The following is a 24,719-nucleotide window of genomic DNA, read 5'->3' as shown; positions in this document are numbered from 1 at the left end:
GGACATGATTCAACAAATTTCGGAATGTATAAAGCACCAGGAAGCGAACCTCCTGCTAGGCGTCAGCAAACTGAATGTAAAAATAAATATTGTATGAGCGCTCCAAATGAGCATATTCTCAAGCGAGTGGATAGGTAGGGGCGCCAGGCAATACTGCCATAGTAATTATAAACTCCTACCTGCAATGTGCAAGCAGATGCAGACCTCGAGCCGCCTGTCAGGAAGACACGCTGCTCGGCTCTATGTTCTGTTTCTAGGTTTCCATGGGAGCGACGCGCACGCGCGCCGCCTCCATGGTGGCCATGTTGGTGTGGGCATATATTCTGACTCGTAGTCTATACTTAGTTCAATATAGATCCATTCGATCTATATTGAGTCTATGTAACCTGCGTTCTACACCGTGCCGGTGTAACACGAAGACTTTCATGCAAACACCCACATTGCGTAAATCCTGGTGATTCAGCCACTTATAGCCCATAACTATGGGTAACATAACGATGGTTGTCAGGGAGATGAAACGTCCGCTCATTAATCACCAGGGCAACCCCGCACGGTTGTGTACGGATTGCCCAGTATGGTTGCATTTTTCAACAAAAGGTGAGGAATAAGAGCACCTCATGAATTCTATTCGGAATTGTTAATCAAATTAAACAGCATGAGGCGGGGCACCACCACAGTCTAAACTGCGTGATGCCCCACCTCTCGCTAACACTTAGGATTACACGGAGGCCGGGCAAGGGACTACGTAAGAACAAGCTCTCACGTCCCGCCGATATCCGTGCAATATAAAACAATAGATTCATGACTCTTGGTATTTAGTATACTGAACCCTCCATTTTCTTAAATTCATAACACAAAGTATTTAGTATGCTGAACCCTACATTTTCACGGCATGATCTATACAATGTATGGTACACAAAATGGTTAGTGAATGACCCAAAAGCATCAATAATACATATGATTGCAAATACATAATTCCTATGTTCTATGAATCTTGTGTGAGATGTTAGTATACAGTGATGTAACATCCATTGTAAATAGAGTATCTCTTTCATTCACGAAAACAACTTCCTTAAGTTTTTTCAGGAAATGTGTAGTATCCTTGATGTATGTAGGAGTCTCTTGAATAAGGGGTTGTAAAATTGTATCCAGGTATCTCGCCAGTGGTTCCAAAAGACTGTCTGTGGCTGCTATAATGGGTCTCCCATGTGGGTCCACTAACCTCTTATTGATCTTCGGCAGAATGTATATGACTGGTGTAATTGGATGTGTCTTTTCCAGGAATTTGCGGGTCTGATCCGAGATAACCTCTCTATTTTCTGCCTCATCCAGAATTTTCTTGATCAAGTCCTTTACTTTCTTTGTAGGTTTGTAACTAATCTCTTTGTAGGTTTCTTAGTGAGACAGTTGCCGTTCCACCTCTGCGATGTACTTATTCTTATCCATTAGGACAAGTGCACCGCCCTTATCTGCTGGCTTAAATATGATCTCCTTATTGGCCAACAATCTCTTGAGGGTTTGTCGTTCGCTCGCCGTAAAATTCCCCCGTCCCTTAGATTGGAAAGGGATTTTTTTTAAATGATCCAGTACTGTTATTTTGAATACTGTCAACACATGATTGTTGATCGGAGGATTAAATGTACTCTTGGGTGTAAGTTCAAGGAACTTGAAAGGCTCCTTGATATCTTCCTCACCTTCAACGGTGCTAAAAAAGACTTTGAGTTGAAGTTTCCTCATTAACTTAAAGAAATCAATGTTCTCTCTCAGCAAGCTGGTGTTATACTGAGGCACAAAGGAGAGACCCTTGTGTAGAACTCGTAATTCCACCTTGGACAGTTTGTATGACGAGATGTTGACTACTATGTCTTCTTCCCCGCCACTTTCTTCCTTTCTGATTTTTTTCTTCCCCTTTCCCCGTCTGGTTGGTCCTTTTTTAAAAAATCACCCAAGTCCAATAGGGTCTTATCTACTGCTGAAGTGGGTGGTTTTACCGCTGCTGTACCAGAGGTTCCTTCAAACTCAGTGCTCGAAGCTTCTGATGAGGTAATGTCTGTATTCAAGGGTCACGTTTTAGGCGGGCGTGGTTGAGAAGGTCTTGGCACTCGTTGGCCGTAATATTATTGCCAACTGTATACAATGTCCAATTTTACAACAGGCCTTAAAAATACTAGGGTTTATATCCCAATTAGAGTGCAACTCTGGGTTATCGGTTGGCGACGGCCGGTGTATGTTATTCACTAGGCAAGGGTGATAGATTGTATCAGCAGTGGAATTAACTAAGCAAGGGTCACCCATGGTATCAGCTTTGGATTTCACTAGGCAATGGTCACATATTGTATCAGCAGTGGGATTCACTAGGTAAGGGTCACACATTGTATCAACATTGGGATTCACTAGGCCCTCCAAAATTATTCAGAAGATAGTTGTTGTTAGGCAGAAACCTGTGCAGTTACCTCTGGGACCACTGCAAAATATTTAGGACTACAGGTGTTTGGCAGTAAACCCACTTGGTAGCAGTCTGTACCACACAGATTCACTTGGTAGCTGTGGCTGAGCAGTCAGACTTCCCTCAAGAAGAGTTAGGCAGTATACAGAGTATTCACAATAGGTCAAGAGCACACAATAGAACAAGTAAACACTGACAAGGGCTTGGTGTAAAAGAGATATAATTATTTATTTAAAACCACATCTAGAAAAACACATAGGCACTAATAGTAAGCAATTCAAAAACTCGGTCACTAAAAGATATAGGGCCTCATTACACGGTAGGCGGTAACCATGGCGCTAATAGCGCCATGGTTGCCGCCGGTATTTTACCGTGTCCGCCTTGGTGGATGGCGGAATTACCGCCCTACTCCAAGGTGAGCGGGGCCGGTAATTCCCCATTCACCAAGGCTCTTCCCCATTCCCATTTGTGCCCCCATAGGGCATAATGGGAATGGGGAAGGTGCTAATTACGGTACCGCAAATTGCGGTACCGTAATTAGCTCCGAGGTCCCTTGCGGCACCCTACTTTAACGGCTGGTAAAACCAGCCGTTAAAGTCGGGTCCCGCAAAGGGAACTCGTAGTAAGGCGGTAGGGGTTTACCGGTACCGGTGCCCTTACCGGTACCGGTAAACCCCTACCGCCTACCGTGTAACGAGGCCCATAGACTCCCTTAAAAGAATATTAGACAAGTCTTAAGTAAAGCCCCACTTATTTTCAGACAGTGGTGAGCGCTTAACATAGATGGCACTCTAATAATTCGTTTTTAAAAAGGGAGAGAAAAGCAGAGAACAACTTGAAACAGATCCCAACACTTTTACAAGAACAGAACAGGAGGGGAAGGCAAAGTAAAACCGTGAATTCAGAGTCAGTAGGCCGGATCCGCTTTAAGAGGATCGAAACGAAATGTGTCAAAGGTCACACGGTTGCAGTGCACAAAAGTCTTGTAATGGTTCAAAAAGGAGTTGGATCAGTGAAAGGGAACAGTTAGAGGGTGAAGGCGGCCAGCCTAGTCCAGAAGGTTAAGGAGTTATTATTACCTTGTTGCAATCTTTAGAAAGGGAGGCCTGGCGGTCACGGTACCTTAAAGTGGTGAGAACGCTCCAGCGGGGGCAGTTGTTCCTGGCAGCGGATGCAAGTCGGTGCTTCGTCCGGGGGAAGAGAGGATCTCGTCGTGGAGGAAGACAGGAGTCCGTTGCACTGCCAGGGAAGAAACCAGCCACGGAGTTTCTCACGTACAAGGAGCGGTCCGTTGATTCGCGGTTCAGTGGTGAGTGGCTATCCGGCTGCCGGGGTGCTTGGCACGGGCAGTTCGACCACAAACCGGGCTGGTGTGCGAAGAAAGAAAGGTAAACTGGTTGTGCCCGCCAGTCAGGGGAAGAAGCCTCTCCAGCCGGGAGATCTTCTCTGTCGTCGGGAAGTGGTGAGTCAGTTCTGCAGGGCTCCACCGGTGGTGTCATCGTGGTAGGTCGGCTCAGCTTCTCCCTCATCGGATTCTCAGGTCCTGTGGCGACTTCTGAAGTTCCAGTCCCCAAAGCCCTGCTTTTATGCAGAAAACCCCCATTCACTCAGCCTAGCTGTCACTCAAACATGCTAAGTGGTGAGCCGGCCGGCTCTTGGCCAATCACACAAGAGTGCGACTTGAGTTACCAAGGTAACTCAGTCCAGGGTGCCTAAACCCCCTCCCACACTCCCTGTGGTACCCAGACAGAGTGGCACCACTTTTGGAGGCTTCTGTGGAGAAGCCCGCCAAAAAGTGGAACAAAGGGCTCGACTTGGGTTGGAGTCACAGAAGAGAACACAAAAACGCCATTTTAGAATCGAGTCTTGGCAAAAAATACCAACCAGAGAATTAATATTAATTAAATAAACCGCTGGTATGTTCGAGGCTATGAGAATTAAATAATTAAAGTTGGTAGTAATTTGGGACTAGTAAAGCCAATGGTGACTTTACATGCCCTGGGAGACAGTAGTCAGTCCCAGGGTATGGAGTCTATGGTGGGGTGTCACTATGACACCCCTGTGTTACTGCACGGAGGGTGCTGTGTAACACACATAGGAAAAACACATGAGACCCTATGGAGTAAAGGACCCCATAGCCCATAAAACACATTACCAGTCAAAGGAATACCATAAATCATGTCCAAGAGTGGGAGAAAAAGAGTCTCACTCTTGGCAGGAGGAAAAAACAAACTCCAGAAATCCAGCAAAGCTGCTGGGGGACTCACTAGGTTAGGAAATTCAGCCTAAAGAGAGAATTCTCCCTAACACTCGCCCCCCCTCCCAGACTAAGGGACAGGAGGATTTAATCCACTCCTGGATGAATCTCATACCTCTAGTCGATGACATACATCCTAGAGAGACCATCAGCATTTTGGTGGTGACACCCTGACCTGTGCTCAATTGTGAAATCGAACCCTTGCAGGCAGATTGACCATCTCAATAGTTTTGGGTTTTCCCCTTTCATTTGCATTAACCATCTCAAGGGTTGGTGGTGAGTCTGAATGACAAATGTAGAACCATACAAGTATGGCCTAAACTTCTTCAGAGCCCACACAATAGCAAAACACTCTCGTTCAATGGTTGCCCACCTTGTTTCAGGATCCTTCAGTTTTCTACTGATGAAGCAAATGGGGTGCTCCCTACCTTTCCCATCCAGTTTACTGAGGACTGCACCTATTCCTACATTTGAAGCATCTGTTTGCACAGTGAAAGTTTGGTGATAGTCAGGAGCTCTGAGTACTGGGGCTTGGCAAAGAGCATTTTTCAGGGTTTCAAAGGCCTGATTGCATTCCTCATTCCACCTAACCTTTTTAGGGAATTTAGGAGAGGAGATGACATTCAGTGGAGAAGCTATGGACCCATAGTTCTCAATGAAATTCCTGTAATACCCAGTGAGACCTAAGAAGACTCTCACCTGGGTTTGAGTAGTAGGTGTTGTCCAATTTTGCACAGCTTCAATCTTACTGGGCAAAGGCCTTATTTCTCCACCTCCTACCTCATGTCCAAGGTAGACCACTTTACTCTGTCCAATCTGGCATTTACTTGCCTTTATGGTCAGATTGGCCTTTCAAAGAGCCTGCAAAATATATCTCAGGTGGTCCACATGTTCCTCCCAGGAATTGCTGAACACTGCTATGTCATCCACGTATGCCATGCAGAAGTCCTCCATCCCATTCAGAACCTGGTTTACCATCCTTTGAAACGTAGCAGGTGCATTTTTCAATCCAAAAGGCATAACCTTAAACTGGTATAAGCCAACTGGGGTAGAAAATACAGTTTTCTCCTTGGCATGGTCTGTCAGGGCTATTTGCCAATAGCCTGATGTCAAGTCAAATGTGCTGAGGAACTTGGCTGCACCAAGTCTATCCACCAACTCATCTGTCCTTGGCAAAGGGTGGGCATAAGTCTCAGTGACTGCATTAAGAGCTCTGTAATCCACACAGAATCTAAGTTCTTTAGATCCTGCCTTTGGTACTAACACAACTCAGCTAGACCATGGACTAGTAGAGGGCTCTATTACCCCGAGATCAAGCATCTTGTTGACCTCACCTTTGATGTGGGTTCTTACATTTTCTGACATTCGATATCCTCTGCTTTTGACTGGCAGACAGTCACCAGTGAGTATGTCATGCTGTCCCCAAGGGGTCAAGCCTGGTGAAAGTGCGAACAGAGAGGAAAACTGATTCAACATAGATTTGCACGCTTCCTGTTGCTCAGGTGTCAGATTTGAAGAGAGATTTACTCCTTCAATCTTTTCGTCTAAAGGTAAGCCTTGGAGGAGATCAGGAAGAGCTTCACTCTTTTCTTCTTCCTCTGATGATGCTAGAAGCAAAGCTCCTACATCAGGTCTGGAGACATACGCTTTTAGTCTGTTGGTGTGGAAGACTGTTGGAGCCTCCTTGGGGTTGCCCAAGTCCACCAGATAGTTGACCTTTCCAAGTTTACCCACAACTTTGAAGGGTCCCATCCAGTTGTCTTGCAAGGCCCTCTGCCTTGTTGGAATCACAACGAGAACTATCTGGTCTTGAGTAAACTCAACCATGTTAGCATTTTGGTCATGCCAGTGCTTGACCAATGCTTGTCCAGCTTTCAAGTTATCACTTGCTTCTGCCATCGTTTGTGACATTCTCCTCCGGAGACCTATCACATAGTCAGTCACTCTGACTGGCTTGGGCGAAGGAGCACTCTCCCACCCCTCCTTGATCAGAGCCAATGGACCTCTGACCGGATGACCATAAAGAAGTTCAAAGGGAGAATAACATACTCCCTCCTGAGGGACTTCTCTATAAGCAAAGAGAAGGCATGGCAGTAGAAGGTCTCACTTTCTTTTAAGGGGGTCCTCTAAAGCACCTATCATGCTCTTCATGGTTCTGTTGAACCTTTCAACCAGCCCATTTGTCTGAGGGTGGTATGCGGTTGAGAACTTGTAAGTAACTCCGCAGGTTTTCCACATGGCTTTCATGTAGTGGGACATAAAATTTGACCCCCTGTCAGAGATTACTCCCTTAGGAAACCCAACCCTGGTAAAAATATCAAGGAGGGCCTTAGCCACAGCCGGAGCTGTAACAGTCCTCATAGGAATTGCCTCAGGGTATCTAGTAGCATGGTCTACTACAACAAGTATAAACCTGTTGCCTGAGGAAGTTGGAGGATCAAGGGGACCAACAATGTCAATCCATACTCTCTCAAATGGGACTCCCACAACTGGGAGAGGCACTAAAGGTGCCACATTCTTGGAGCCAACCTTACCAGAAGTCTGGCAGGTGTGGCAGCTCCTGCAGTATTTATCTACTTTGGCCCCCATTTTTGGCCAATAAAAGTAGAGTGAGAGCCTTTCCTTAGTCTTCTTGAAACTCAAGTGACCAGCCAAAGGAATCTCATGGGCTAACTGCAAGAACTGTGGTCTGTTCTCTTGGGGTACTACAAGTCGTTTGTTGTCCCCAGGTGCAGACTCGGTTGGTTCACTGTAGAAGAGGCCATCTTCCCAGTGTAACCTATATTTCCCAGGCTCTTGCCCTTCAGCCTGAGCATCTGCCTGGTGGCGAAGACCTTCCAGAGTTGGACATTCTCTCTGTCCCTTACTGAAGTCCGCCCTGTTGGGTCCACCTTCTGCCAGTAAAGACTGCAGCTCAGGATGGTCAACAGGATCCAGATCTCCAATGAGTTCCTCGCCTTCCACTAGCTCTTCTTCAGAGTCTAGTTCAACCACACAGGGTTGTACCTCCCTCTCAGCCTCAGCTGGAGGGGGAGTTACTGGTGTAACTTTGGACAACCTAGGGGAAGTCCTTGTTGGCTGCACTGGAGTGCTGGCTGTGAGGTTCTTTTTAGAAGTTTTAGGTTTGCCTTTTTCTTCTATTTTCTTAGAGACAGCAGCTGACATCTCCAGTGGAGCAGGAGTGATCTCTTTCTCCATCATCTCCTTGGGAGTACCTCTCATGGTTCTCTCCCTTGCAGGTCTGGTGAGCTCCTGTAACCTTTTACTAGGAGGTCTGGGGGTATGTGACACTACTCCAAGAGTTTTCAAGTCATTACCCAGCAGAACCCTTCCTGGCACCTCACTTTGTATGCTGACAGGTATCTTCACAGTCATGTCATTACACTGGATGAGAACTGGTAATTGAGGAAGCATCTGCACAGGCCCTCCAGCTAACTTGGTGAGGCGTTTGGGTGCCTTAGCAACATCCTCAGCCTGAAAAAAAGATTTGTCCACCACAGTTATGCTGGCCCCAGTGTCCCTAATGGCAGGAGTCTCCTGACCATTCACCTGGACACTGTCCTTATAATACTCTTTAGTATTATCTGGGATAGAATTATAGACATCTAAGTTCTGTTGTTCCCACAGACCCAGAGACACTAAAGAAACACTAGCTGAGACTCTAATGGGTTCATCAGCCAGTAATAGAAAGTTTTCACTTGCCATTTGGACTTCCTCCTCTCGAGCGAAGGCTAAGGAGACAAGCTGGACCCCTGAAGGTTTACCCTTACATCTGGGATCTCCTTTCAAATGGTCAGTAGAGCCACAAACAAAGCATTTACCAAATGCTTTCTGGAATGGTGGCTTATTCTGACCTCCTTCTGGTTTGGCACCAGGAGGTACACTAGCCTGATTTGGTTTCCCAGGTGGCTTACCCTTTTGGTTCTGTTTGGGGCCCTCTTTGGAATTGGAATTATTAGAATTCTCTTTGAGTCCTTTTTTGGCTGTTTTCCCTCATCCTTTTTCTGAGTAGCCCCAGAATCCTTGTGAGTGGTCCTGTTGGCAACCCACAAGTCAGCAGCCTTAGCTAACTTCCTGGAATCTAGTTCCTTTGAATCAGCCAAGTGCTGTCTGAGCTCAGGAGAGCAGGCATCATAAATTGACTTCAACATTAGAAGATTCTTCATTCCTTCATAAGTGTTAACTCTGTAACCCTTAATCCATCCCTCTATGTTTTTCAAACTTTCACTCACCTAGGTAGCCCAAGGGGTACCATCATGCTTTTTGAGGGTCCTAAACCTCTTGAGGTACTGGGAAGGGGTCTTCCCAAATCTAGCTATCAAAGCTAGTTTCACACATTCATAATCCTTCTTATCCACCTCCCCCAACTCCATTACCACATCATTTGCAACAGGGGGAAGCCTAGAGAACAACAAGGGAAGTAACTCATTCCCTGTGATGTCCTGGAGCCCATGATTATACTCAAACATTTTCAACCAATCCAACACATCCAATCTAGGTTCATACATACCCACTAATTCCTTAGGCATCCGGGGTCTTTTGGAACTGGAACTCCTAGAAGAACCAGAGGAGAGAGAAGCATTTTCCACGGACAACTTTTTCATTTCTAATTCATGATTAAGCTCTATTTCTCTGAGTCTTAACTCAGCTTGCTTCTGCTCAGCCTGGGCATTCATACTTCTGAACTCTAGCTCTTGGTTTCTTTCAGATTGAGCTAAAAAAACATTTGTACTCTAATTCAAGCTTCATTTTTTTCAAGTTCAAAATAAGCAGGGTAACATGTGGGACCTGGTATAGGCCCAGTAGGTACAGGAGGTAAGGCAGACAGAGGCTCAGAGTGGCTAACTTCATTAGGTTCACTTTCCTCTTCTGACTCATTATCAAGACTTTGATTCAGATCAATACCATCACTGTTTTCTACATTTGCTGGGGGGGGGGGGGGGGTAGATTCCTCTGTACCACCCAGACTTTGGTTTTCTAACAATCTTTCTATAAGTTCCATTTTCTTGCCCTTCTCAGAGAGATTCTTATGTCTACACAATACTTTTAAGCAATCAGCAGTTTTGGCAGACAATGATTCTAGGGTATAACTCTCCATAGCAGACATAGTTAGAAAAACAGCTTTTTAGTGCTAAGCTCTGTGGATAGTTGTCCTAAAGTGTTCAACAAGCACTCTAAAGTATACTCAATACAAATCCCACCGCTGCCACCACTGTAAGGCAGAAACATGTGCAGTTCCCTCTGGGACCACTGCAAAAGATTTAGGACTACAGGTGTTTAGCAGTAAACCCACTTGGTAGCAGTCTGTACCACACAGATTCACTTGGTAGCTGTGGCTGAGCAGTCAGACTTCCCTCAAGAAGAGTTAGGCAGTATACAGAGTATTCACAATAGGTCAAGAGCACACAATAGAACAAGTAAACACTGACCAGGGCTTGGTGTAAAAGAGATATCATTATTTGTGTAAAACCACATCTAGAAAAACACACATGCACTAATAGTAAGCAATTTAAAAACACGGTCACTAAAAGATATACACTCCCTTAAAAGAATATTAGACAAGTCTTAAGTAAAGCCCCACTTATTTTCAGACAGCGGTGAGCGCTTAACGTAACACTCTAATAATTCATTTTTGAAAAGCAGAGAACAACTTGAAACAGATCCCAACACTTTTACAAGAACAGAACAGGAGGGGAAGGCAAAGTAAAACCGTGAATTCAGAGTCAGTAGGCCGGATCCGCTTTAAGAGGATCGAAACGAAATGTGTCCAAGGTCACACGGTTGCAGTGCACAAAAGTCTTGTAACGGTTCAAAAAGGAGTTGATCAAAGAAAGGGACCAGTTAGAGGGTCAATGCGGCCAGCCCAGTCCAGAAGGTTAAGGAGTTATTATTACCTTGTTGCAATCTTTAGAAAGGGAGGCCTGGCGGACACGGTACCTTAAAGTGGTGAGAACGCTCCAGCGGGGGCAGTTGTTCCTGGCAGCGGATGCAAGTCAGTGCTTCGTCCGGGGGAAGAGAGGATCTCGTCGTGGAGGAAGACAGGAGTCTGTTGCACTGCCAGTGAAGAAACCAGCCGCGGAGTTTCTCAGGTACAAGGAGCGGTCCGTTGATTCGCGGTTCAGTGGTAAGTGGCTGTCCGGCTGCCAGGGTGCTTGGCACGGGCAGTTCGACCACAAACCGGGCTGGGGTGCGAAGAAAGAAAGGTAAACTGGTTGTGCCCACCAGTCAGGGGAAGAAGCCTCTCCAGCCCGGAGATCTTCTCTGTCGTCGGGAAGTGGTGAGTCGGTTCTGCAGGGCTCCACCGGTGGTGTCGTCGTGGTAGGTCGGCTCAGCTTCTCCCTCGTCGGATTCTCAGGTCCTGTGGCGACTTCTGAAGTTCCAGTCCCCAAAGCCCTGCTTTTATGCAGAAAACCCCCATTCACTCAGCCTAGCTGTCACTCAAACATGCTAAGTGGTGAGCCGCCCGGCTCACCACTTGGGCCAATCACACAAGAGTGCGACTTGAGTTACCAAGGTAACTCAGTCCAGGGTGCCTAAACCCCCTCCCACACCCCCTGTGGTACCCAGACAGAGTGGCACCACTTTTGGAGGCTTCTGTGGAGAAGCCCGCCAAAAAGTGGAACAAAGGGCTCGACTTGGGTTGGAGTCACAGAAGAGAACACAAACGCCATTTTAGAATCGAGTCTTGGCAAAAAATACCAACCGGATAATTCATATTAATTAAATAAACCGGCGGTATGTTCGAGGCTATGAGAATTAAATAATTAAAGTTGGTAGTCTCGAACAATGGGAAAATCCCATAGGGAAATATTCGCGGTCGAATATAAAAAGTAGTTTCCACTGCCAACAGCCAAAACTCGATCAGGGGGGACGGAGACGTGCACCCTCGACTAACAGACCCCGGGGCAATCGAATTGCCCTGACCAGTACGTCCACAATATGATGGTTTGTACTGGTTTCTGTTAATAATTTGGGACTAATAAAGCCAATGGTGACTTTACATGCCCTGGGAGACAGTAGTCAGTCCCAGGGTATGGAGTCTATGGTGGGGTGTCACTATGACACCCCTGTGTTACTGCACGGAGGGTGCTGTGTAACACACATAGGAACAACACATGAGACCCTATGGAGTAAAGGACCCCATAGCCCATAAAACACATTACCAGCCAAAGGAATACCATAAATCATGTCCAAGAGTGGGAGAAAAAGAGTCTCACTCTTGGCATGAGGAGAAAACAAACTCCAGAAATCCAGCAAAGCTGCTGGGGGACTCACTAGGTTAGGAAAATCAGCCTAAAGAGAGAATTCTCCCTAACAGTTGTCCTTCAATTTTCATGATTCATGGAATAACAAGAGATCTAGGATCCCCTAAAATCAGGATTTCGTCCTAAACATGATACAGGAACTGGGCTTACTGTAGGCCGGGGAGAATATTTTGAGGTTAGCAGATGACTGGACCCTCTCAGTTCTGCTGATATTGGACCCGTCAGCGTCTCTTGATACGGTTGATTTAAAGCTTCTATTACATCGTTTGTCTGCCATTGATGAGTTTCTGATTCAACTCTAGAATAGTTATATTCATTTTTATTGGCAAGGAACAATGAGAAAAGAGGTGGGAAGTTATATTTCTGGGCCAGCATTAGAGATTTGCAGGATCCCTCAGAGTTCCACCATTTTACTTTTACTTTGTAAAGTCTATATACAACCTCTTCTATTAATCATTCGATCATCAGGGCTTTTTCCCACTCATACCGATGATATATAGGTATACATGTGAGTGGTTGGGTATAAGTAAACTATTCTACCATCTTTATTTGCAGATTAAGATTAAAATATGGATGGCTTCCATTGAACTTAAACTGAATGCCTCCAAGATAGAGCTCATCCTACTAGAAGCCTGAATATTGCTCTTGGATAAGAGGATTTCTCTAATCCGCCAGACCAAATATCAAGTCCTGCTTGGTATTGAAACCTCTTTCTCTACGAAGGTGAAATATCTAGGAGTTATATGGGAGGCTTATCTGGGCATGTGATCCCAGTTCAATGAGGTAGTCAAATACTCTTTCTTTTGCCTTTGGCTGTTGCGCAAGATTATTCTGTTTAAAGAAGACTATCATGTTAGCATTGGAGATTGTATTAATTCAAGGCTTGATTACTACAACTTTATTTTTGCAGGACTTCCTGCTTATCATCAAATCAAATGACAGCTCGGGTATAGAATGGCACAGTTCAGTTGGCCTACGTTCTCAAAGAAACATTTTGTCACATCAGCGCCACTCTGCACATTGATTTTCAAAGTCAGTTTGTTTTTAATGTCTAATGCCTGACTTTTAAATTCCTTCAAAGACTGGAACCCTGTTACTTGAGAGAGCGCATCATATTTTATGTCCCTAATCTCAATCTTCACTCCTCCAACCCATATCTTCTTATATTCCCTTCAGTGAATTACATATGGGGAAATGGGCTCTTTCATACATGTACCTTGGTTTTGGAATACTCTCCTGTTGGAGATTTTCTCTATATCCATACAGGCCAACCCTGCCAATTTAGCCAGGAGACTCCCGATTTGTGAAACAAAAATATTGCTATTTTTTACTTTCTCCCTCGTAAAATAATCCTAACCCCAGTGGAATCCAATGAGAGAATTCAATATGGTGAGGAAAATCTCCCTCCTAGGTGCTGCAAAATTATGGCATGTATGTTTACTCTTCGTAAAACGTGCAAGACCTTTTTGTTTCAATAGTACAACCATGCTCTCTTTGGAATCTTCAGATTGCTGCTACATATTAATTGTTTGTGCGCCTGGAAGCAATAAGTTATGCGGAGTGTGCTGTACGAATGAAATCAAATCAAGCTTTAGAAACCAAAGCCGCAAAGTGTGGGGGCGTGTGTTTGTTATTTTGTGTTGCAGCCTCAATGCTCATTTCAAAAGATTGTTTCCACTTAATTTCAATGATTTCATAAAAGCACTGCTGCTCTCTGGGAAACCTTTTTGCATATGATAGCAAAGTGTTTTTCTGCTTCTGCCTGGTGACCCTCTTGGTATCTATGAAGAAAGAGTCTGTCAGTTAAATGTTTGTTTTCCAGACTGAGACATATGCAGCGCGCTTGTGTCACTATGCAATTACAGATCACGTCTGCCCTGGGTGTTGGCAGTTGGCAGTTAGCTCTGTAGCCGCCTCTTTGCCCGCCTTAGTTCCCCCAGCTCTGTGGGGAATTTGCCGCTGAGCTGGCCGGGAAAGCAGGAGGGAAGCAACAGCTGACTGCCCGAGCCCTTCAACGCTCCAGGGCCAACACAATTAACATGAAAGACAGGTTCAAGGTTGCGCACCGTTCACTCACAGGATTGGCTTACAGAGATGCCAATCAACAGCACGGCTAGTCCCATGAGTGAGAGTTTTTTTTCCCCTCAATACTCAGATACGTGTTATTATCTGCACTGTATTGAACAAAATCAACATTCCTCTCAAATTTTACAGAATCAGGGTTTTTTTTGCGCAACTTTAACCTATAAACTGCGTCTTCACAACATAACTCACAAATGTGTACTGGGCGTAGAATAACGTCTTTAAGGGAGTTACTCCATTTAAATAAAGCAATTCTTGCTCGTATATTAATGCTTCCTACAATTAATTAGTGGAGATATGTCGTGGTGGTTCGCCTACAACGGCTCTTCTACTGAAAGCGAAAGTAAACATTTTGCATTCAAAGATGGCCGACGCGACCATGCGCTCTCTGTTGATTTACGGCGGCGAGCCTCCCAGCCGTGCTGCGGGCGTCAAAACATACAGGAGTACTGCTCGCCCAATCAGCCCTGGCGAGAGCCACGCCTCTCAATACAACGTCGCCAGACCACGCCTGGATAATTCTGACCAATCAGGTTGAAGTTGAGCTCCTTCCCGCTCACTCCGCCGCCGAATGAGTCTCTTTAAATGCAGGAATGGTCCCTCTGGGGGCACTTAACTCCTGGGGGAGCAGGTGGATCCCTGGCTCTGGGCTTCGTCATCTTCCACTTGGGCACAGAGCAAGAAGGCAACATAAAATCCCTTCTATCTCACTTTCCTCCGACATTACCTCTGCAACACTCCTTCACACCAGCCCTGCTGCCCACCTGACCCATTGTGTTACAGATGGAGTGGAAATTACAAAGAATCACCTCTCGCAGAATCAAAACCGACGAGGACATGCTGTGGGTAAGTGTCACTCCCTGACCTAGAAACCCGCAGACATGGTGCAGAGATGCCTTTTTTAAATGGACTGTGGCATGTATGTTAAATAATGACATCACTTTATTACGAGTTTGGATCCCGTGTAATGTGCAGTCTGCGAGAACGCGGCTGGAGTGTGGTTTGTGAACCGGATTACTTTCAGTGAATGATAACCGCTATTTAAATTCTTTCTATTGCCCCTCAGGAGGATATCATGAAAACCCTGGGCAAAGAGCTAAGAAGGGCCAGAAGACCAAGCCTGCAGAAAGACACCAAGGTAAGGGTCATTTGTTCCAAGTTAAAAACTTGAGACCACTGCGCTGCACTGTAAACGTGTACACACACAGCTGTTAAATATATATATATATATAAAGGTGCCAATTGATTGAATCGAAAGCAAGCAAGTATATAATACAGGGCAACTTCGCACTAACACATTAAAGTAAGTTGCTATGCCAACACGATACAAAATGAAGCTCGACAGCCGGGCCAGCAGCCTACATAACGAAGTTCAGACCAGGTCCAATGTCAACACCAAGGCCGGGAAACGCCGTTTACACAGAATAAGCACGCCCAATGCGACCTAAAGCGACTTCTTGCCATTGAAACAGAATATAAATAATATAATATGTACATACGCAAATTGACCTCCGGCCTCTGCTCTGCTTTTAGGGGCGGAAGACAGTGGTCATTGACCAGATGGGAAATGCACGGTGTAGTCTTTCAAGCACCCGGGACTGTTTGGTAGTACATGCGAGACAAGAGAGGTGCTTATATTCATTGTGGACGTGTTAGTGTTAGAAAAAGAGTTAACTCTGATGTGGGGTCGGTTGAATGAAAGAAGGTGTGGGTGAGTGGGAGAAGCGTTGACGAGCAGCTCAGCAAGTGCCCCCGAATGAAGCGCCCATGGTGCCCGCTTTGCAATAGAGACATTTTGATGTAGGGGTAAGCTTTGATTTACATGACAAGCCTCGCTGCGGGAATTGATGAAAACCCCACCGCATTTGGTCAGTCGCACCTAGTAATGTACAGTAATGTAAGTAACTGTTTACAGTGCGGGGACTTGTGAACTATGTGTACAAGATACGGGTCGTGGCGCAGAGGTGCTGACAAGGGTCACTAACTAAGTTAGAACGCCGTGAAAGAGTAATGCGAAAACAGCACACGTATTTGTACATGTAAACATGCTAATTGCTAAGTAAAATGTTGTTTGTGACTAAGTGGCTTTCATGAGAAATTGTTCTAAGAAGTCTGGGATTATCGCATTCGCATGGCAAGGTCGCGTCTCAGAGGAATGTGTCAGTGAGGCAGTGCATCGCTAGCTGGCTGCTGTGCGCTTGAGCTGCCAGCAGCTGCTGGCTGCACTCCGCATTGATGCATTTAGGATCACGTGAAATGCAGAGAAACGGCGCCATCCTGTGGAGTACAGAAGATCACGCAATCGTGCTCAAACGTATTTTGATGACACGTACCTTGTTTTCTTATTTTCAAGTACACACTTGGAGACACTGCTAAGGACACCATCAACGCAGGTGGCGAGCGTTAAAAGTTGACTCTGTTGAACTAACTGCGCATCTAGAGACTTCAGCTCCGGGGTCTGTGTCAGATAGGCAGTGTATTGTTAGCTGGCTGCTCGCTGTGTATTCAGCAGTCGCTACTACTCTGCCACCTGCCACAGGCCTTATCCTCGCTGCCACTTGGGCAGGCTTCAGCCACAACACGGAAGACAGCTGCGATGTTCTCGAGGTGCCCTTTGCGTGGTGGGAAGGCAGTGTACGTTAGCTGGTTTACACCCGAAGGACACCAGTTCGCCTGCACCTGCCACCCTACTGCGCATCCACCCTCACACGTCGTCGGCGGCATACAGTCCTGTGAAACTCGACGTCTTCTGAGCAACAGCTTTTTAAAGGGCACGTGTAGTCACATGCCACATATTGTGCCCTTTTATTAAAGACAGCTGGTGGGTCGTTGGGTCGTAAAAGGTAGTACGGTATGCAAGGGAGGACCAAGGTAGCAGAGATAATGGCATGCCCCTTTCTGTGAATGAATGCTTCGAAAGCATGAGACTAGTCTCTAGGGCATGTATAGCTAGTGGCTAGTTTAGAGAAATGATATGATAGAAGTGTTTCACTATACGTGTGCTTTAAAACCACAGCTTTTCGATAATGTAAAAATGTATCCAGTCAACGCAGGCACCAGGCGAGGGGTTCCTTGTCTTTATTTCATTTTGTAATGCGTAGTGAATCCTGCATTGGCAGTTTTTAAGACTACAGTGTGTTCCTATTTTGTTTTGTACCCAATAAGAAACGCAGCACCCCTTTATCGGCGCCTTCTGTGTGCTGTTTCTGTGATTTCGAATTGCGCGGTCACAGGCACGCGCAGACGGCGCAGAGTAAAGGTTGGGTTGGAAGTCTGTGGTGATTAGGCAGTGTATTGTTAGTTTGCTGTTTATTCGGATGCCAGCAGCTACATGCACTACCACATCGGCACACGACACTGCTTCAGGACTTGCTGGCACAAGAGTAGTGACGCATGCTTTGATAAAAAAAGGATTGCCTTTTCACTGCATGCTGCGTTGTGATGCGGTCTTATTCCGTGACTGTGTGTGCTCCATGTGTACGAGGTTTTCTAGGCTACCCCAAAGTCCCACTGCCACTCCTTCAGTGCCCGAGTGGAGTGTGGATAGTTGGAGAATGAGATTCGGCCTAACACACTGATGTTCTGTATGGTTTGCTAATATCTATTGAATGGCCTCACTGGCTGAAGCCAGCAACATATGCATACCTCCATTTGAAAATGCTGGCGATTCTCCTCTCCCTCAATGCACCTGTCTTTTCACCTCCCACACATGTCCCCCTTCTATCACACCACTTCTCTCTCATCTGTGTCTCTCTTCATCCCCCAATATGCCTCCAACATCCTCTACACTGTGCCCGCATTCCCACAGTGCATCTCATGTTCACCCCCACTGTGTCACGATCATTCCCCCAATGCTTTTCTCATTTTCCTTAAGCAGCCACTCCTCTTCCCTCATTTCATCCCGTATTTCTCTCATATGCTCTAAATTGTTGTGGATTCCACAATATGTTCCTTATTTGCTTCTTTAAGGTCCCCCAATGCGCTTCACACCTTTCTTAAGTGTTCCTTTTCATCTTCCTCTAGAATGGCGCACGTTCTCTCAGTGTCATACTCTTCTTTCCCCAGTCGACCTCCCATCTTCCCGAATATTACCCCCATCTGCCCTAACTTTGCCTCCTATTTCCCCCAGTGGGCCTCCCATATTTCTTCAGTGTGCCTCCCAACTTCTCCCAGTGAACCTTCCATTTTCCTTCCGTGGGCCTCCCATCTTCCCTCATTGGACCTCGCCTCTTCCCCCAGCGGTCCTCCCATCTTCCTTCCGTGGTTCTCCCATATTTCTTCAGTGTGCCTCCCAACTTCTCCCAGTGAACCTTCCATTTTCCTTCCGTGGGCCTCCCATCTTCCCTCCGTGGACCTCGCCTCTTCCCCCAGCGGTCCTCCCATCTTCCTTCCGTGGGCCTCCCATATTCCTTCAGTGTGCCTCCCAACTTCTCCCAGTGAACCTTTCATTTTCCTTCCGTGGGCCTCCCATCTTCCCTCCCTGGACCTCGCCTCTTCCCCCAGCGGTCCGCCCATCTTCCTTCCGTGGGCCTCCCATATTCCTTCAGTGTGCCTCCCAACTTCTCCCAGTGAACCTTCCATTTTCCTTCAGCGGGCCTCCCATCTTCCCTCTGTGGGCCTCGCCTCTTCCCCCACCGTCCTCCCATCTTCATTCTGTGGGCCTCGCATCTTCCCCCAGCGGGCCTCCCATCTTCTCTCTATGGGCCTCGCATCTTCCCCCAGTGGGCCTCGCATCTTCCCCCAGTGGGTCTCCCATCTTCCTCCAGTGGGTTTCCCATCTTCTCTCCGTGGGCCTCACATCTTCTCTCCGTGGGCCTCGCATCTTCCCCCAGTGTGCCTCGCATCTTCCCCCAGTGTGCCTCGCATCTTCCCCCAGTGTGCCTTGCATCTTCCCCCACTGGGCCTCGCATCTTCCCCCACTGGGCCTTGCATCTTCCCCCACTGGGCCTCGCATCGTCCACCAATGGGCCTCTCATCTTTCTTCAGTGGCCTTGCATCGTCCTCCAGCCGGCCTCTCATCTTCACTTCGCGTGCCTCTCATTTTCCCCCAGCAGGCCTCACATCTTCCCCCAGTGGGCCTCACATCTTCCCCCAGTGGGCCTCACATCTTCCCCCAGTGGGCCTCACATCTTCCCCTTGTGGGCCTCGCATTTTCCTCCAGGGGCCTCACATATTCCACCAATGGGCTGGCATCTTCCCCCAGTGGGCCTCACATCTTCTCTACGTGGGCCTCGCATCTTCTCTACGTGGGCCTTGCATCTTCCTCCAGTGTGCCTCGCATCTTCCTCCAGTGTGCCTTGCATCTTCCACCAATGGGCCTCACATCTTCCCCTAGCGGGCCTCTCATCTTCTCTCTGTGGGCCTGGCATCTTCCCCCAGTGGGTCTCCCATCTTCTCTCCATGGGCCTTGCATCTTCCTCCAGTGCCCTTACATCTTCCTCCAGTGGGCCTCGCATCTTCCCCCAGTGGGCCTCGCATCTCCCCCCAGTGGGCCTCGCATCTCCCCCCAGTGGGCCTCGCATCTCCCCCCAGTGGGCCTCGCATCCTCCCCCAGTGGGCCTGGCATCGTCCACCAATGGGCCTTGCATCTTCACTTCGCGTGCCTCTCATTTTCTCCCAGGGGGCCTCACATATTCCACCAATAGGCTGGCATCTTCCCCCGGTGGGCCTCCAATCTTCACTCCGTGGGCCTTGCATCTTCCCCTCGTATGCCTCTCATTTTCCCCCAGCGGGCCTCGCATCTTCCCCTAGTGGGCCTCACATCTTCACTCCGTGGGCCTTGTATTTTCCCCTTGTGGGCCTCGCATTTTCCCCCAGGGGGCCTCACATAGTCCACCAATGGGCGCACATCTTCCTTCAGTGGCCTCTCCTCTTCCCCCAGTTGGCATCACATCTTCCTCTGGTATGGCCCATGTCTTCCGATAAGGTGCCTCCCATCTTCCTCCAGCAGGCATCGCATATTCCTCCAGTTGGCCTCCCATCTTCCTTCAGCAGCTATCACATCTTCTTCCAGTGAGCCTATCTTCCTCCAGTGGGCCTCCCATCTTCCTTCAGCAGCAATCACATCTTCTTCCAGTGAGCCTATCTTCCTCCAGTGGGCCTCACATCTTCATTCTTTGTGCCTCTGATCTTCTTCCGAGGTGTCTCATCTTCCTCGTGTATGGTCCTCAGCTTCTACCGTTGGGCCTCTCATTTTTCTCCAGTGGGCCTCTCATTTTCCTCCAGTGGGCCTCTCATCTTCCTTCAGTGTGCCTCTCATCTTCCTCCAGTGTGCCTCTCATCTTCCTCGAGCGTGGCCCTCGTCTTCTCCCAGTGGGCCTCCTATCTTCATTCAATGTGTCTCACATATCTGTCTAGTATGACCCCATATTCTCCCAGTGATGTGGCCATCTTCCTCTAATGGGCCTCCAATCTTCCCCTGTGGGTCTTACATCTTCCAAAAGTGTGCCTCTCATCTTCGAATATGGTCTTCGTCTTCTCCCAGTGTGCCCCCCTTCTTCGCCCTGTGTGTCTCCCATCTTCCCCCAATGTGCCACCTATCTTCTCCTAGTGCCGTGCTCATCTTCCACCAGTGAACCTCCCATTTTCCTTCAGTGGACCTCCCAACTTCCCCAGTGAACCTCCCTTTTCCCTTTGGTTGGCTTCCCATCTTCCACCAGTGGACCTTCCATCTTCCACTAGTGTGCCTCCTATCTTCCTCCATCAGGCCTTGCATCTTCCTCCAGTGGGCCTATCTCCCCCAGGCGGTCTCCCATCTTCCTCGAGCATGACCCTTGTCTTCTCCCAGTATGCCTCCCATTTTCCTCTAGTGTGCCTCCCATATTCGTCAAGTTTGACCCCATATTCTCCCAGTAATGCAGCCATCTTCCACTAATGTGCCTCCAATCTTCCCATGAACACATGGATATGGACATCTTCCCCCGTTGTGGTACTCGTCTTCGCTCAACATCACTCCCATTGTCGTGCTCATCTTCCGTCAGTGTTGTTGCATTTTCCACCATTGTGGCTCTCAACTTTCCAAATTTCTTCAAGTAAATATGATTTCATTAAGAATGACCTAAGAGACCACTGTTGTTTGCCTCTACTGTTGCTTTGCATTTCCTTTGACCAAATGATCAGACAGACTCTGACTCTCCTTGAGTGATGATTTTCAACTTTGCTGAGCCACAAAGACTCGGACCATGCACAGGGCCGATTAATTTTTATTTTGCCATAAAGTATGTAGAAGCTGCAGCAAAATCAATGGGTGCACACTACAGTGCAAACAACTGATGTATACTAATTGACCTTTTCACAATTGATTGCGGGAGAATTGATCTTCTGCACAATTGATCGTGAAACGAAGGTCAATTAGGACATATATGCGAAACCCCCTGCAATCCCCCACTCAATCCAAAACACACCTAGTCCCATTATATTATCTATTACCCCATAACCACCCACACATATATATAAAAAGTAAAATAAAGGTAAAGGTCAATTGTGTAGAAGGTCAATTAGGACCACTATTATTAGCTCAATTAGAACAAAATGGCAATTGTAAAAGGTCAATTTGGGTAATACCCAAACAACACAATGTTCTTTCAGCACAGGGGGCCCATATTTGCTAATAAGGCCCCAGAGGTATGGCTGCATTGCCAAGTGCGAGACTCAGTCCAATGGAGTAGGATATTTAGAAACATGTGATTGGGGAAAAGTGACACGATAGGCTGTTGCTTTCTTGAGAACATGTATTGCATCACTGTGTTTCTATGCTTGCACACTAGGGGGATTGTTTGTAAATTGAATCCCCTCAGCTTGGGATCTACAGTGATTTGTGAAGCGGAGGCATCTGTGCCCTGTTATGCAACAAATTAATATAATTATCTTGAAAAATCTTATGTGGTCATGTGATAAGTTAAAAGGGTGTATGATTATGATTGCCAGTCGGAATGCATGTAAAGTTATTAGAGTGCACTGATCAAAACAAGTTTCATCTAGAGAGAAAAGAAAGCAGCCCATAATTGGCGGGCAACTTTTCATTGGCGCATGTACTAGCACAAGGATGTTTTGGTAGTAGCTAAACCCATGTTACGGATGTGTAATGGCCCTGAGATGTGCTAAAGAGTACCTAACAGCGGGAAGGCTTCTAAAACACATGGGGCCTCTTTACGAGTTTTGCGGCAGCCATGGAGCTATCAGCTCCATGGCTGCCGCCAAACCGGTCTCCTTTACCGGGTTCCCAGAATGGGGAATTACCGGGCCATTCTGAGTTCGGAGGGCCCGGTAATTCCTCCCTCTGGGAACCCGGGCCTGGACCTTCCCTATTCCCATCTGATCCCTCATAGGGCTCAATGGGAGAGGGTGCTAACAACGGGCCGATTACGACCGGCCCTTTGTTAGCTCCCTCTTCCCCTCGCGGGACCCGGTAACAACGCCTGGTTTTACCATGCGTCCTTACCGGGTCCCGCGACGGGACCTCGTAATTGCGCGGAATGGGTTGGGTTTAACGGTTCCGTCCTCCATTAGCGGAGCCCGTTAACCCGTTCTGCGAAGGTCGTAATGAGGCCCATAGAGTCCGATTCATGGAATTCTTTGCATGGTTCAAAGAGTCTTTGCACTGCTGAAAAGTGAGTTTGCACTGCAGAAATACATTTTCCACAGTTCCATGAACAAGGGTTATAAGCGTAAGACCCCCTAATGAAAGCTGGGAGGAAATCTGGTAGTGCCGAGCCCTCTGACAGAAGGGCCAGAGCCAAGAATTGGCCATGTGCAGAGTGAAAGCTGGAGGGCTGAAAAGGCAGAGCTAAATTAGTAGACTAGAAAATGTTATCTATAGCGGGCCAAGCCGGGTTGCTGCAGGAGCGTTAAGGGTATTACCCCAAAATATCGAATATAAAAGGTTGAATTGACTATTATTTTGAATGAGGCCTGTACGATGATTCCATATTTCCGATAATGTCGAATTCCTATCATGAAAATCCCTTTCAGTTTTACTGTGTTGGTTTCCTTGCGACTATATCGGCGTGCCATGACTTCGACCGCCACCTACCTCGTTCGTTCTTCCCTCGTCGGCATGGATGGCAGCATGGTGCGATGGAGGATAGGGGGCTTGCGGGAGTGTCCCCGTTTTTCTTCACCTCTCCGGCGCCAGTATGGAGGGTAGCATTTTGCAATCAGGGTTGCGGAGGTGTCCCCTGCTTTTCTGTACTTTGGTTCGGGCTTGCTGTGGTATGAAGCATCTAGTTACATCGGACTGCTATTACAAATAAAGTTGTTAAAAAAAAGACGGGACGTGCGAACTCTCGCAGGAGTTGATATGGACGTCTGAGAAAAGGAAATCGCTTCTAAGACAGTCGCAACCTACGAGACTACGTAGGAAAGGTACATATTTCTTAAAAATAAGATTTCAAATGTACAATTTAGTGACTTTTAAGACGTTACTTAAAAAAGCGCAGTTTCAGTTTCTCGGCTTTATGCTTTTGGTAATTTCCACGTTGGATATTTTGGTCTGTGAAATAATCCCGTAGAGCCGAGTTCAGAAAGTACCTTGCTAGCATGTAGATCTGGAGAGAGGGGGACCGCGTGATCCATGTGGTGAGATGCTATGCTTCTGTGTTTTGTGCTTGTGAGTGCACATTCAGTGCATGTTTGGAATGAACTCAAGATGGGCTTGAGGGTGCACTTGCTTTTCACAAGAGGGCACTTATATAACTTCCACCCTCTCACATGGAGGAGAATCTGCAGGAGTGGAGCCAAGTGACGGTGCTGCCAGGGACAAGGGGTGGTTATATGTTCAGTCATCAACAGTCTTTTCTTCCATGGGTGTTTTGCCCCAAAATAATTTCTTGGAAAAACGAATCGAACATGTTTTATTGGGGGGGGGGGGTGGTTGCCCCCCTATTAATTGCATTCCCTAAACCTCTGCCCTTATATACCCTTACCCACAACACCCTATATTTTTCGATATTTTTTTTCGAGAAAATACAATTTGGCAAAAATCCCATTTAAAAAAAACCTGTTGCTGAATGAAAGTTACACCCACAAAAGGAAGGAGGGAATAGGGAAATAAGAGAAAGGACTGTTCCCTTCCAGAGCCAAATTTGCTTGGCTCCTTGGGCAGAGAACCCATGGTAGGAGAAAAATGTAGATGAACAAGTTAGTGACTTGAGTGCATAAGTGATTCTCTCCAACTTTTGCTGGGTATCATAGAGCGTTTTGAACCCCCAGTGTATTGGTTCAATCAGGTTGATGTCTTCACTTCTCGTGTATTTACTGTGCGTATCTTTCTCATGTAGTAAATACATCAAAGCTCCTTCACTCGCCTGGTCTGATCCCAAACCTCTTTAAAAGGGGTTACACCCCTTCACCGCTGACTCCCATCCCCATTCACTCTCCTTCTAATCCTCTTCAACCCCAAACACTGTCACAACAAACTTACCTGTGTCTCCCGCCTCCGGCCCCCTTTCTCCACTCCCACTCTCCTCAGTGCCGGACTCCCGCCCAATGCAACCAAGGAGGACTCTGCCCGTGGCACAGCTCTTTGCCAGGCTACAATGTCCACAATATCAGCAGGTGTCTTTAAACAATTTGGTGTCCTTAAAGAGGCTTAGCTCTTGCCACGACCCGGGTGCATTACATTTAAAATACATGTGAAGTTAGTTGAGAATAAGCTAACCATGCAAACAGT

General features: G+C 47.1%; 1 protein-coding gene across 1 annotated transcript in view; it reads left to right on the top strand.

Moving 5' to 3' along the window:
* Nucleotides 1-14,675: 14,675 nt before the first annotated feature.
* Nucleotides 14,676-24,719, top strand: part of CDC20B (cell division cycle 20B) — a 223,166-nt gene continuing 213,122 nt past the window's right edge. Inside the window, exons 1-2 of the mRNA XM_069626486.1 lie at nt 14,676-14,896; nt 15,117-15,188. Coding sequence (XP_069482587.1) covers nt 14,834-14,896; nt 15,117-15,188 — 135 coding nt within the window. The 5' untranslated portion in view covers nt 14,676-14,833. The remainder of the gene's footprint in view (nt 14,897-15,116; nt 15,189-24,719) is intronic.

The sequence above is a fragment of the Ambystoma mexicanum genome, chromosome 6p (assembly GCF_040938575.1).
Source record: "Ambystoma mexicanum isolate Mex_15411 chromosome 6p, UKY_AmexF1_1, whole genome shotgun sequence".
Classification (NCBI taxonomy): Eukaryota; Metazoa; Chordata; class Amphibia; order Caudata; family Ambystomatidae; genus Ambystoma; species Ambystoma mexicanum.
This window is presented reverse-complemented; position numbering and strand designations above follow the sequence as displayed.